We start from the raw sequence: 13,752 nt of genomic DNA on the forward strand, positions 1-13,752 counted from the left end.
TGCCACATGACATCCTTACTGCTACTATCACAACTTAAAAGCATTATCTGGCATGGAACCAGCGGTCTCTGGCTTTGTGGGTCATTTTAGATGATGGTTCCAAGATGTGGTCTTGGGCTGTCAATAATTTGGAAGCTATCTTTGTGATCTGCTCAAGCTATGCAGGAAACAGCTTGCTAATGCCCCTTAGCTCAGAGGAACTGTGAAGCTGGAAGGCTCCCCCCTCCTAGTAATCACAACTTCTGTTGTGCTCAGGTTCTGATGGTGGGCTTCTCATGGGCATGTGGTTGGCCTTTGTGGTTGGCCTTTGACCTGATCCAACCAGCTCTTCTTACCTCTGGTATCTTAAGCAATTTTTATTACTTTTGCCTGGCAACACATCCTCAAACTATTTAACAACCTTTGATTCCACCCCCTTTAAATGTATGTACATGAACACACATTCAATATTCTGTGGGTGCAAATGAACAGACACAAAGAGAAATGTTCTTTTGAATACCAGCTTAAAGCATGCAATGTCTTATTTCTGAATTCTGAAATTCCAGTGCAGCACCTTCAAGCTAACTAAAGTACCATTAATTGTTTAATTAGGTTTCATTCTGGTGCAGAGAATGTAAAATAGCTGCACCTGAAGGAAGATTAAAGGTTGTTGTCAAATACTCACACTAATCGTTGATTGCATTAATAGCGTTATTTGTGCTGCTGTAATTGCTGCAGTAATTTATATGTCTAGGCTTCTTATTATTACAGCACTGAAGATGTTAACTGTCGTTATTTCATACCCTTCCACTCCTCGGCACAATTAAACCAAACACATAATCTTTCATAAGAAAAGAAAACTCAGGTGCTGCAGTAGTAATTTTCTGTTGAAAGTGAGGGGGTAAGATGAAATGAGAAACATGTGATGCTAAAGGTAGCGTGGGTGTTTGCCTTCTAGTCAAGCTAGAAATTATTGCTGTTGCACAACTCATTTCATCACCAAGCTATATTAAAACATCTTCAGGTATTTTCAACATCACTGTGAGGTGGGTGGGTGGGGGGTAGTGTTTCTTCTCCCCATTTTACAGACCAGGAAACTAAGCTGCAGAGAATTTACATTTTTTACCAACAGAGAAGCTTAGTGTAATAATGAAAGGTGCAGCAAATATATGGCATTCTGATACAGTATTAACCAGAAGCCCATGTCTCCTATCCTCTATGGCTCCATTCCCACAGGATTAGAACCGCTCACCCTGTTGCCTCTCCCCATATTATTTGTTGCTAGAAACATTTGCGCATATTTCTTTCTATCTCAACTCCATGCTCTACCTTTAACAAGAATGAGGATTCGCAACCCTAAGGTGAAAAGGTGGCAAGCACATTGCTCTGCCAGCCTGGAGAGGGCACAGTGATCGTGCCTATAGCATGCCCAATGACATAACATGAATAAATTTTAATAAGTCTCCCCCACAAAAAGAAACACAACAAACCAGATCTCTGGCATCTTAACTTGTGGTCAATTTTTTTGAGACCACCATAACTGCAGGCCACCACAAGCTTAAGTCAGCTTCTGCAGAACAGAAGTAACATTCCCATGCATTAAATGAAACTCACATGTCTCAAATGGAACAACAACAACAACAAATGAGGTTCTGTCTCAAGGAGCAGCCATAGCCCTCTTGCCCTTGTTATTGCTTTCGATACTCTGGGTGTCAGGCAAAGCAAATATTGTGCATCTACAATAATGCAGTTTAGGAGACTTTGTAGGTGCCCTTGACCACAATGTTGTCCACCTCTGTGTTTCCTTGGATGCCAGCATGATTAGATTTCTTTAGAATTATAATGACTCCAATGGCTAATTTATTTTCCATTCCAATAAACAAATGCATTTGCTATGTCAAACTCTCATAAAACTCAAGTGAAAAGGAAAAAAGCTTGCTTTAGAGAGCATTGCTCATAAAACCAGGACGCTAGACTTGCATGCATTCTATGCAATTGCTGTCTCTATCTTCTGGAGATCCAACATGCTATGATTTCAACATCTCATGATAAACCTTTCAGCCATTTTAACAGCCAAGAGGGGTGTGGAACTAAAAAATCTCAGCTGAGCAGGGGAGGGTTAGGACTTAGAGTCGTCAAGCTATGTGGCCTGAGTATGTTCCACACGGCTACTATTCCTTGTCCTGCATTCCTACAGCTCACCACTACTTTCCTGCATTGCACGAAACCACTTTTACTGTTCAACACTAACTATAAATCATAGCCATTGAAAATATTTATGCTGACACCCATTGTGACTGCTGAAAGAACAGTGCTGAGGAAACACTGCTAATGTGGGTTACTTGCTCTGTCCACATTGGACAGCAAGATATCTCTCAGATGTTTTTCAAATCTAGATATTGAGAAGCAGAAATGCCTATTCAGGCAGTCTTCTTTGTGTGACTGATGCACTCATGGCCTGTATCCAGTCATCATGTCTCCATCAGCCCTGTCCTCCCACAGTCCACATTTGAGGGTGCAAGTCTGTAGAGCAGAGTCTGCTCTATCCATGTAGGCCCCTCTCCCAAGATGCAGAAGCAGGGTGTTTTTTTTTTTTCCCAGCCAGAACTCACCAGAGCTCATTTCTGGGACCTCTCAGGTGGGCGCAATTGTCATTCTAAGATAACAAGGGAGGCATTCACAGTGAGTTTTGGCACCTCTTTTTCTAGAAAAATAGAACACTGTATGGTTAGGGTTCGACATCATGGGCCAACTCGTAGGGCAGACAGTTTACAGAGACATGGGGGTAGGGCTAGACCCAGCCTCTCACTCTTACAATTCTTATTTTCATATGTGGGATGGCTTGAGTAGGATTCATTTTTTCCCTATAAACTGGATACAGGGTGAGAATACTGCGAGGGCATCAGAAATATGATTTTGGCCACCATGACTGCACTATTGACCTGTTATAGTTCTATGCAGCATTGTAGTTGCACTAATGAAGAACTCTACTGTCACAAAATATCAAATTGCTAAGGATTTTTGTTTTCTTGAGGAGGTGTCTTGTTGTTTTAATGGGCTAACACATATGCTTTATCAAAGATTATCCCCTGTGTTTATTTGCTGGCACACATCAATGCGGTTCAGTGTGATGTACTGTGTAAAGAGCAGCCAAGTTAAACTGATGCAAACAATATCAAATTCGCCCCTTTACTCAGAACAGTCCATGCCACCAACCCAGCATTCCATGAAGATTCATTTTCCAAAACAAATGTATCCCTCTCAGGGCTTTGATATACATCTAGAGCCACCAAAAGCAACAAACATATTTAGAAAGTGGTACAGAAGAAATCTTCCCAAAGGACTGACAGGGTTATATGTGACCTGGTTTTGGCATGCTATACTATGGATCTTATGAACTTCATTTGGCTCCTGTCCTGCAAGGGATCATTGAGCAAATTAAGCCATTTATTTATATATTTAAAACATCAGAGCCGTTTTTAACAATCATACATAAAACCATACAATAAAAATAAAATAAAATCAGAACTCAACTAACTATTGCAGAAGGATATTTTCTTAACTGCCAGCATAAATCTTGGCAGCATAGAATGATTTTCAACAGGTGATTGAAGGTTGAAAAGGAAGGCACCTGCTGAATCTCTGATGGCAGCGCATTGCACAGGACTGGACTGCTGACACCGAAGAGCTTGGGTTTTTTTGTTACTGTCAAAGGAGCCTCATCAATTTGAAAAGTTTCCTTCCGGATTTGCATTTGTAGTTGAATCAGGGACACTGGGCACACAAATGACGTGAGTTAGACTTGGGTGAAGGCTTTGGAAACAAGTTGCTGTTGCATCTAATGTAATGTTTGGCTTGCCAGTACTGCAGCTGCCTCTACTATGCCAAATTAAACCCATTAAGAGTACATCAGTAACCCCTTTGGCAGGATATGAAGGTATACCTTTGGCTGCACATACGCAGATCATCCTTGAGGATAAATAATTATATGTAGGTGGCCTCTTTCATTTTGCCTCAGCAGACTGGCATGCCAACTTCCTGTACATGGCTCTGTCCTTGAGGGCCTTGGTGGAGATGTGAGGGAGAAGTAGGAATACATTCCGAAAGCCAGCAAGTTGTGCATGAGATGTTTGGCTTACATCAGAGCGGTGGGGAATGCAAATGAGTTGCTGAACAGATGGAGAGGCATTCACATACAACTTTAGCAAAACCAAAACCGTAATATTCAATAGGTAGGTCTGTTCAGGTGTGTTTTTTTAAAAAAATCAAAATTAATGTAAATCAAAACTATTATCTTCCCTGATATGATTCAGTAATAAGAGGGGCAAACAATTCCCTTTTTTCTGAAATGAATTCCTAACAAGTGAGGCCTGTGTAGAATGCTCTCATTGAGACCACATTCACACCATACATGTAAAAACACTAAGATACCACATTGACTCCCCCCGCAAGAATTATGGGAGCTGTAGTGTGACTTACCATATGAGAGTGCTGGAGGTGAAATAGTTAAACAGGTTACCCTGTCAGAACCCAGGGGGGTGGAGTCAGAGGGACTATAAAACCAGCTATTGGAGAGGCAAAGGGTGGTGTTCGTTAAGAGTTTGTTGAGGAGTTGGGTGGTTGGTTGGAGTGGGAGTGACTTGGGATAGAGTCTGTGGGTAGGTTGAGTTAGTGTAGTGAAATAAGCTGAGTCAGGAACAGTTAGGGGCTAGGCAGACAAGTAAATATCTGAGAGGTGGTTTAGTGAGTGAGAGCAGGTAGCGGAAGTTATAGGTCTGGATAGGCACCCCATGAATGTAATTGACTGATACTCTTTATGAAACAACACACTTGTTAAACTACAATAAATAAACAAAAGTTTATGTTTCAATTTAACCTTGACTGGATTCAGTATTGTACCAGGTAGGGCCTGGGTGGTGGCAGCGAGAAATAAAGTGGTGGCACAGGGATCAATAGATGGTGAAACATCCGGGGACCCTGTGTGATTGCCACATGTACTTTGTTAAGGGTGCTAAGCATTGTTAGGAGACCCTAGTCCCATGGTTCCCAATGTGGGGCACGTGCCCCACAGGAGGGCAATTTGATTTTTAAGGGAGGCAATTTGGAAGCTTGTTTAGACCAATTAATGGCCTTTTAGGGTTCTTCCACGTGAATACGAGTTCACTTTCTGAATAATAATAATTATATGTCATGGGGCGGGGAGGGGGGCATTAGGATTTTAAGATGCTTAGGTCAGGCATGGCCAAAGAAAGGTTGGGAACCACTGCCCTAGTCCCACTCTCAGAGCTACAATTTGCAGAGTAACTTAACGGTCTAATTCTCCTTTTCACAGGGAACTCTAGGTGAGTGCTGTGCTGAAGTGCTGAAACTCACCCCTAGATGAATTGAGCTAGGAAGCCCAGAGACTGTGTTGAAACAGCAAGATGTATAATGTTGTACCTGCTTTGTTGCATAAGGATGCGGTAAACCACCAACAAATATTGGCCCTGTTGCATCCCAAATGAAAGTCGACCAATGGTTGCTGGACATGCTTGCTTTTGTAGCTACTCCCAGGATAGTCACTTCAGCCTCGCACATTGCCATGTCTTGCCTGTGTAAATATAGAAAGAGGGAAAGTTTTGCAGATGAGCCATGCATTGCATAAACGCTTCTCAGGCAAACAAACTGGAGTGCTGCCAAGTCAAGGAGGAATGAAAACGAGGCAAGCAGCTCATCTTATATTGAACCCCATAAACATAAACTATTTGATGATCAGGCTGTAAGCTGGCATGTCTTTGGGGTGCAATTGTAATTACAATGAAATCACTGTGTGAAAAGAGAAGTGCAGAATAGCTCCTTAACGGTTGCAAGGGGGAATGACTCAAAGTCATTCTTTAAATAAATATTTCTAAATAAAATGCTTATGTAGCTGTTCCTTGGTAAATGTGTCTAAATGAAATATTAATATACCATTAGAATGTATATTTTCATATTGGAGATTAAGGGTCTCTGTTAGGGGGGTGGGCTGCAGTTCAGTTGTGGAGCATCTGTGAGGGCTTATGCACATTTGTGTTTGCCCTGTGGTTTCTCTGCATGGGTCTGATAGGTTTTTCTTTCACCCTACCACTTTCTCTGGGGAAATCCATGGTTTACCACTGAATCAACCGGGTTTTCTGCAGATTGACGTTTGTTCTGATTCAACGGTAAACCATGAGTTTTCCTGGGGAAAGTGGTGGGGCAAAAGGAATACCTCTCAGATCCGTGACTAGAAATCATGGAACAAACAGAAGAAATTGTGGGGCAAGTGGGAGTTTGGATGAGGCCACAGAAGAAGAAGCAGCAGCCACCCAGTGAAGAAGTCTGGCCTTTGTGAGACTAACATCTAGCCACTTCAACCGTCAGTTCTACTGTATGCTGAGAACAAAGGCGGGTGCAGTGGGGAACTTCTGTAGTGAGTATTGCAGTATTGTCTATTTCATATTGCAAGCTGCTTCAAGAATGTTGGTCAGTAGTCAGGGTATGAATATTCCTAAATAAATAAATAAATATAAAAACTGACTTTCATTGGGAGGAGGAATGGAATAGAGTGACTGTAAATAGAAAATGAAGAGACACGCAGAACAATGGCATAGCGTGGCGGGGTGTGGGATAGTTGCCCCGGGTCCAAAATTGTTAGGGGTGCAAAATTTCACCACCCGCTGCTGCCTCAAAACAGCTGCACACTTCCGTCACTGTGATCTGTTGACAACGGCTTCTGCATGTGAACCAGGAAGTGACCTCTCCAGACAATGGAACAACTCTTATTTTCTTATCTCTGCAGCTGCAATCTCCTGGGTGATGCGGATGCAGTCAGGCCATTGAATGTTCATGCATACTCCATCCATTTCCCTCTTTCTCACCCACCCATTCGTGTGGCCCTGGGCACTGGCAACCCACACTAGACATAGAATAATATAATATGAATATGTTGTATGCTGCCCTGACATCTTTTTGATGATGGGTGGTACAACAAAACTCCTGGATATTTTCCATCCGTTCTGGATACCATTTTTCTTAACTTAACATTTAACTTTAATATGCTGTTGTTAGGTATGTATATCTTGAACAGTGTGTGTGATGCTCCAGCTTAAAGCTAAGGGGCAAACATACAAACACTCTTCACTGAAAACGCTTGGCACAAGGCAAATGATGTGATTTTTATTCTTTCCTTTTATAATACAACTCTAATTCATGTTCCTTGAGCCAGCTCGCATGAAATGTTCTCCCTTAATCAAAGGAAGCACAGTGAGGACCCATGAAAATCAAGCAACAGCCTCTCTGTTTGGTGTTTCATTATAGTTATCCTTTTTCCTGCACAGCAAGAAAGCAGAGGGCTGCTTAAGAGCAAGGTCAAATCACTAAAGCTTGATCAGTTGGATGATTAAAAAAGATTCAGACTCTTACGCTTTGGCGGCAACAGGATGTCTAAGTAAAAGCAGTAACCAAAATGAAGTAAAATAAAATTATTGAGGGGAAACAAGGCCCTGCCATGTAACCAAGGCTGTTGTGAGCAAATAAGGTGTGAATTCAGTCGCCTTTGGACAGCAGAGTTTCCACTTGGTCCATACCACACATTGAAAGCCCTCTCATACTGCTGAGAATCCTGGGAAGTGTAGTTTGTTAAAGGTGCTGGGAGCTGTTGCTCTGTGAGCTTAGCACCCTTAACACACTACACTTCCTAGGATCCTCCACGACTGTTAAAGTGGTATGAGTGCTTTAAATACATAGTGTGGATGTAACCCTAGCTGGTTGCCCACGTCAACCCATGAGAGGAGTTTAAATTCCATTGTGTCGTCTCCTGCCCACAATCCTCACCCTCATTGAAGCACAACTGATTTCCTCTTAAATAGCCAGGGCTGGCTCAAGACAATATGGCACCTCAGTTTGGCAAATGAAGCGGCTTTGCCCTTCCTTCCTGCCTACCTGCCCACTTATCTTTGTCTTCCCCACCTGGCTGCTTTCCACTGCTGACAAAGCATGTTCTCCCTCACCCAGAGGAAGGGGTCCTTTCTCAGAATGAGAAAAGTCACCTACAGAAAGCCTGTGTTGCCACCATTTTGCCATGATGGTGCAAATTACTTCTTTTTTTTAAAAAAAGAGAGAAAACTTTAGACTATTATAGTTTAAAGTGTTGTTTGAAAAAGTGTTTTATCAGCAGCACAGGCCTCACCCACAATACTTCAAAACGAGGGAGTGCCTAGTGCGTCAACGGCTTTGTCAGCAGCCAGGAATCTCCAACTGGCCTGGAGGGAGATCAGCAGCAGAAGCAATGGGTGGGCAGGGGAAGGGAAGCTGTGGTGGCAATGGTGACCAGCGAAACAACTGGCTGGGAGGGTGGGCTGGTGGGCAGTGTATGGGAGTACAATCCTCTTCACCTTCCCATCCATCCCTTTATCCACACGGCTCAGCATAGCATGTGGTAAGTCTAGTCCTACAGGCACAGCCTTACATTTTCTAATTATTTAAGTATGTGTGTGATCTGAAGTTACTGCTTTACTTTCTGTGTATCATAGAAACACAGAAAGTGTTGTTCTTTTAGCTGCACTATCCTCTTTCATCCAAAGGCATCCTTCTCCCATGAAAGACTGCAACTTTTCCATCCTGTTGTCCCACATGCCACCTCCATGTCCTCCTCTGAATTCCTACTCAAAGTTCACCTTTTCCATGAACCCTCTGGCACAGAGCTCCAGTTCCCTTGCCAAATTGTAAGCCCCTTAACCCAGAGAATTGGTCTCTGTAAAGCGTCCTGTACATGGACGCTGCTGATTGAATGAATGGACTAATAAAGTGCATTCTAGTCCAACATCTGTTTGATCTTTTACGGGCTAATAGGAAGGAAAGACAGTGCTTGCTGTGGATATTGTTAAAAAAGAGAGAGAAAATAATGTAGCTATGAAATATAAAACTGTTGAAACAAAACAGAATTGTGATTCCTTTCTTCCTCCTCCCTAAAACACAAAATGATTGTTTCTTGATGCCTCACCCTGTCTTTTCAGTGTTTTCAAAGACACAGCCATCAGAGCTTGGAGAAGCTAGAGGGAGTGGGCAGGTGCGCTTGAAAAATAGTAGTTTTGGGAAGAGGGGGTCAGAGAAACAAGTTGGCCATGGCAGGAGGGAAGGGGAGAAAGAGAGAGATGCGAGTTGGATGACGCCACCTTGAATCAGGAGATATAAGGCACCAATCCTCCCAAGAAGCTCTTCCCCAGCTTCTGCCATTTTAATGTTTGAATGACTTAAAGTTGCACTGATAACCCTCAACATATCGGTATTGCCATTTTATGCTGCTTGAACCCAGTGCACAAACAGTACATGGTCAGCCTGGGAAGAGGAATGGACGGAGAGAAGGGGGCAGTGACACACAAAAAGACAGAGAAATAAATGGCTGGGAGAAAGAGGCAGGGAAAGGGAGAAGAAATTTGCGAGACAAATGCACAGTATATGTGCAGCAACCCATAAGAAACAGAGGGAGGGAAACGGCAATGTGGGGGTGAAAGGGTGAATATTCAGTGGAGACAGATCCTACTGATTATGTGCTTCGCGGTGTTAGGAGGGTTGGGATCGACAACCAGACATTGGCTGCAGGCGTCCAATTGATATAAGACACAGCCATTGGCATGATAACTTCCCACCATAACAGCTGTTATATATGCATTTGCCGATGAGCTAATAATATTCTGGAATAGCTTCCTGGTGTTTTATGTTTGCAGGACAAGTTGTTAGCAATTCAGCATGCTGGTGAGCAGCTTTCACCTTGTGCTTGTTAAGAGTGCACCATTTGATTGTGCTTGATTGAATCTTCCAGGGACTGGCTAAATTAAAATATCAACCTTAAGATATTATTGTTTAACATTTGCCGCTAACACAATTGCCTGATAGTACATATACTGTATAAATATTCCATCAAGGTTTCTAAATGCATTTTTCTACAATCAGCACATAGGGTGTTTTAAAGGTCAAGTGAGAAGACAGGTTTTCCTTCTCTCTCTCTCTCTCTCTCTCTCTCTCTCTCTCTCTCTCTCTGCCCCCTCCTGCCATTTTTGCACAATTGTAAATGCAGAATGCATGCACAATCATTCAAGTGCCCCTGGTGGTTAAGCTGCTGGTAATTATGTCCCAGCCCAACCCAGTAGCAATTGTGTTATTTTATCCTTTATGCTTCCACAAGTATAATCATTAAAAACTGGCTGGCTAATTGCAACCTAGATGATGAGCTCGGTCTGTGTAGAACTGCATTTGGTGCCCAAAGCCATTCAAATTTGGATGGATGGAAAGGTCAGACAATCAGTTGATGAACCACAGGGATAAAGGGTGACTTAACACAACAATAACATTTGTACATTTGCAAGTGTCCCCAAACTGTTGCATGTGGTGTCTTTCTATTGTTGAGTGACATTTGTCAGCAATGACTGAAAACATCTTTTGGATAGCCTGGCAAAATAGCTTAAAAGGTAATGAAACAAACAGATCTCGTTTACTGCCAAGCTTGTTAAATGTTACTCATGCTGGGAATAGAGTATCATTTGGACTCCATAAAAAGGAAACCAATGATCCACCAAACTGGTCCTATGTTCAACTATTTCTCACTTTTCTTGGTCATTCGCATTCTCAACTATGCCTATGGGCAAATAGAGCAAGTATTTATTGCCACCAAAGTTAGCTTAATGTTCTTGAAGTACTATCCAGTACACAGTGTTGTCCCAAACCAAATAAAGTTATTTGCACTTAAAGTGACATTGAAATTAATAATAATAATAATAATAATAATAATAATAATAATAATAATTTACTATTATTATGTTTAAGGTAGCAGTGCCCCATTCATTCCAATAGGATGTAAATGCAAAAAAGGATCCATACTTAGGCTGGATCTAGATACATCAAAAAAGTGTTTCAGGAAAACACATTGTAAACCTCAAAGTGGGAAATCACACTGGCAAAAGACGGAACTCCACAGCGTCATCTGGTGTCACAGCAGTGTAACATATATTAAATGCTTTTTCTATACTAATGTAACTGAATCCTTGCTGTTAACATACAGGATAGTGACAATACTCTTTTGTCCATTAAAAAGAACTTTGAGAAAACTAAGAAGTGACATTACTGTGCATTCTGATCCAAGGTAGTGTAATTTGCTACGAATGACAAAGTGAAACCTAACTGAAGATGAACATTTGAGGATAAATCTGTAACTGAAATTCTTGAATGAAATGAAAATTTCAGAATTTTGCATATTAATCATTATTAGTAGTGGCAGAACTTTAATTATAATAGAAATGAATTATTGATCCTTGATACAAAGTAAAATTTGAAATATTCCAGAAGTGAGTTAATTCTCAATGATAAATCCTGAACCAGAGAAAATATATATGCTAGCCTAAAGATTTGTTCTGATGATGATATTGAATCTTCAGGCCTAAACTCCTCTTTTGATGCTCCCAATTTGTAAAAGATCTATTACGTGATTTGTGTCAAAATATAGCATAATAGCCTCATTAAGCTTTTATCTTCGAAAGGCGATAAAACAATGGATAGTATCAACTAATTGGCATTATTAGGTTGTTATTAACTCCATTATGATCAATTAAATGTAATTACCTACATCTTGTTCAATTAAGTTTGTAGAAATAGCAATTGCTTGTTCTTCCTCAACTCAAATGAACTTTCCCAATAATTACTTATGGGATATTATAATGATAATAAAAAGCACTCCACACACAGGGGTTTCTTCTAATGAATCCCTACAACTCTTTATAAAGACTATTTTTGGAACCATATAGTATAAGAAAACAAGAGTGTGGGAGTTGCTGGACAGAAAGTGTGGAACTGAATAATAGTGAGATGGATTATTTTTAAGGCCTGGGTCCCGGGAAGGTGTCCCAGGGGCCACAGTATTGATCTGACCAGTCCTCAAATTTGTCTGGTGTCAAGTGTGTTTGAGGTTGTAGCCAGTGGTGTTCCTATTGCCAACCCAGCAGTTTGAAAGCACACCAGCACAAGCAGATAAATAGGTACTACTGTGGCGGGAAGGTAAACAGTGTTTCCATGTGCTCTGACACTCGTCATGGTGTCCGATTGGGCTCGAAGCAGTTTAGTCATGCTGGCCACATGACCCCAAAAGCTGTTTGCTGACAAATGCTGGCTCCCCCGGCCTGAAGCTAAATGAGCACTGCACACCATAGTTAAGGGCGTGCTCTGGTCCATGGGGTCATGAAGAGTCGGACACAACTAAACGACTAAACAACAACAAACAACAACAAGACTTAACCCTCCAGGGGCACTGGCGGAGGAAGAGGAGTGCGGGGGGAGCGCACTGCCCCAGGCAGCACGATCCCGGTGGGGTGCCATTGTGGCTGCCCCTGCAGACAGCATGCCACTCACCTAGGATGCAGGCCACGCCCCTGTGGGCGGCATGCCATGCCCCCGGGATGCACGCCAGCCCCTCCCTTGCCTGCTCTCCACCCCCCGGTGTCAGAGCATGACGCTCCGCAACTGTCCAGAGGTCCTTTATCTTTACCTACTGAGAATAGACAGGGTTAACTTAGGTTCATTAATTTCAATCAGTCTACTCTGAATCAGGCTTAGTAGGATAAAAAGGATAAAACTGTATTCTGCTCCCTTCACAAGCCTTTACATAATCTATCATGTAAGATGAGCACTGTCAAAGGCGATAACCGCTGAACTTCTGGTCAGTCAGGGAGATCCTCACCTACTGTATTGGGTGTGCAATTTGTCACTGTTTTCAAGGATCAAGGCTATCATCATATCTTATTCGGCATTGCCTGAAATCCCTATACAGTGGTACCTTGGTTCTTGAACATAATCCGTTCCGGAAGTCCATTCAACTTCTGATTGGCACAAGTGCCCTGGAAACAATAGCTGACAGCTGCACTGGACATCCAGTTTCTGAAAAATGTTCGAAAACCTGAACACTTCCTTCTGGGTTTTTGGCATTCGGGAGCTGATTTGTTCGTCAACTAAGTCATTTGAGAACCAAGGTTCCACTCTATAGTGGAGATTTTAAAATGCATGTTTACTGAATACATACACAAAGATATATACTGTGAAAAGGCTTAAGGTAAATACATATATCATAGACTGAATTTACAGATACTCAGTGATCAGCGGGGTCCCTTTCACGACCCGGCAAGGATGAACTCTGAAACTACTGCACTCCTGACCCCACTAATATGATTCCTGTCTCAAAATGCTTAGAGGAGTGCCATAGGAAGACATCCCAAGGAGGTAAACTCTTTGACAGTGCTGGAAGCAAGTGTGAATGGGGCTCATATATTCTGTTAATCTGAGAACTGAAGGAACTGTGTCAGCACAGCCTGCCAACCTGGACTGGGATGTATGTGTCATGTAATTGGCGGTGGAGACCAAAAGTTCATCGAAGACTGGGGAAAGTTTGTAGATTATCTGAAAAAATGTGTGTGACGTGAAAACAATGCTAGTGGGATTTCAGGAGGCACTGTAAAAACAAAGAAGTATTGTTAATAAGAAATAGAAGGAGAAGGGAAGTTTAATGGCAATATGAATGAAGGGAATGCGTATTAAAGATATAAATATGGATGAGTGTCAGAGACACTGAAGGAAGTTAAAAAAGAGATGATTTGTTAAAATTTGGATAAAAATGTACAATTGTACATTAAAATTAAAATTTATTGGCAAAAAAAAAGTAATTGGTGGTGGAAAAATGTTCCCAGGAGCATCAAGATTTGCGAGCTATACATCAGGTAACATTATTTTGATAAT

The 13,752-nt window shown here is 41.8% G+C and overlaps 1 protein-coding gene across 1 annotated transcript in view; it reads right to left on the minus strand.

Moving 5' to 3' along the window:
- The window catches only part of EYS (eyes shut homolog), a 491,695-nt gene that overhangs the window by 201,188 nt on the left and 276,755 nt on the right, over window positions 1-13,752 (minus strand). The window contains exon 22 of the mRNA XM_083729676.1: window positions 5,419-5,569. Within this exon, the coding sequence (XP_083585802.1) occupies window positions 5,419-5,569 (151 nt within the window). The remainder of the gene's footprint in view (window positions 1-5,418; window positions 5,570-13,752) is intronic.

The sequence above is a fragment of the Podarcis gaigeae genome (genome assembly GCF_964106915.1).
Source record: "Podarcis gaigeae genome assembly, chromosome: 3".
Classification (NCBI taxonomy): Eukaryota; Metazoa; Chordata; class Lepidosauria; order Squamata; family Lacertidae; genus Podarcis; species Podarcis gaigeae.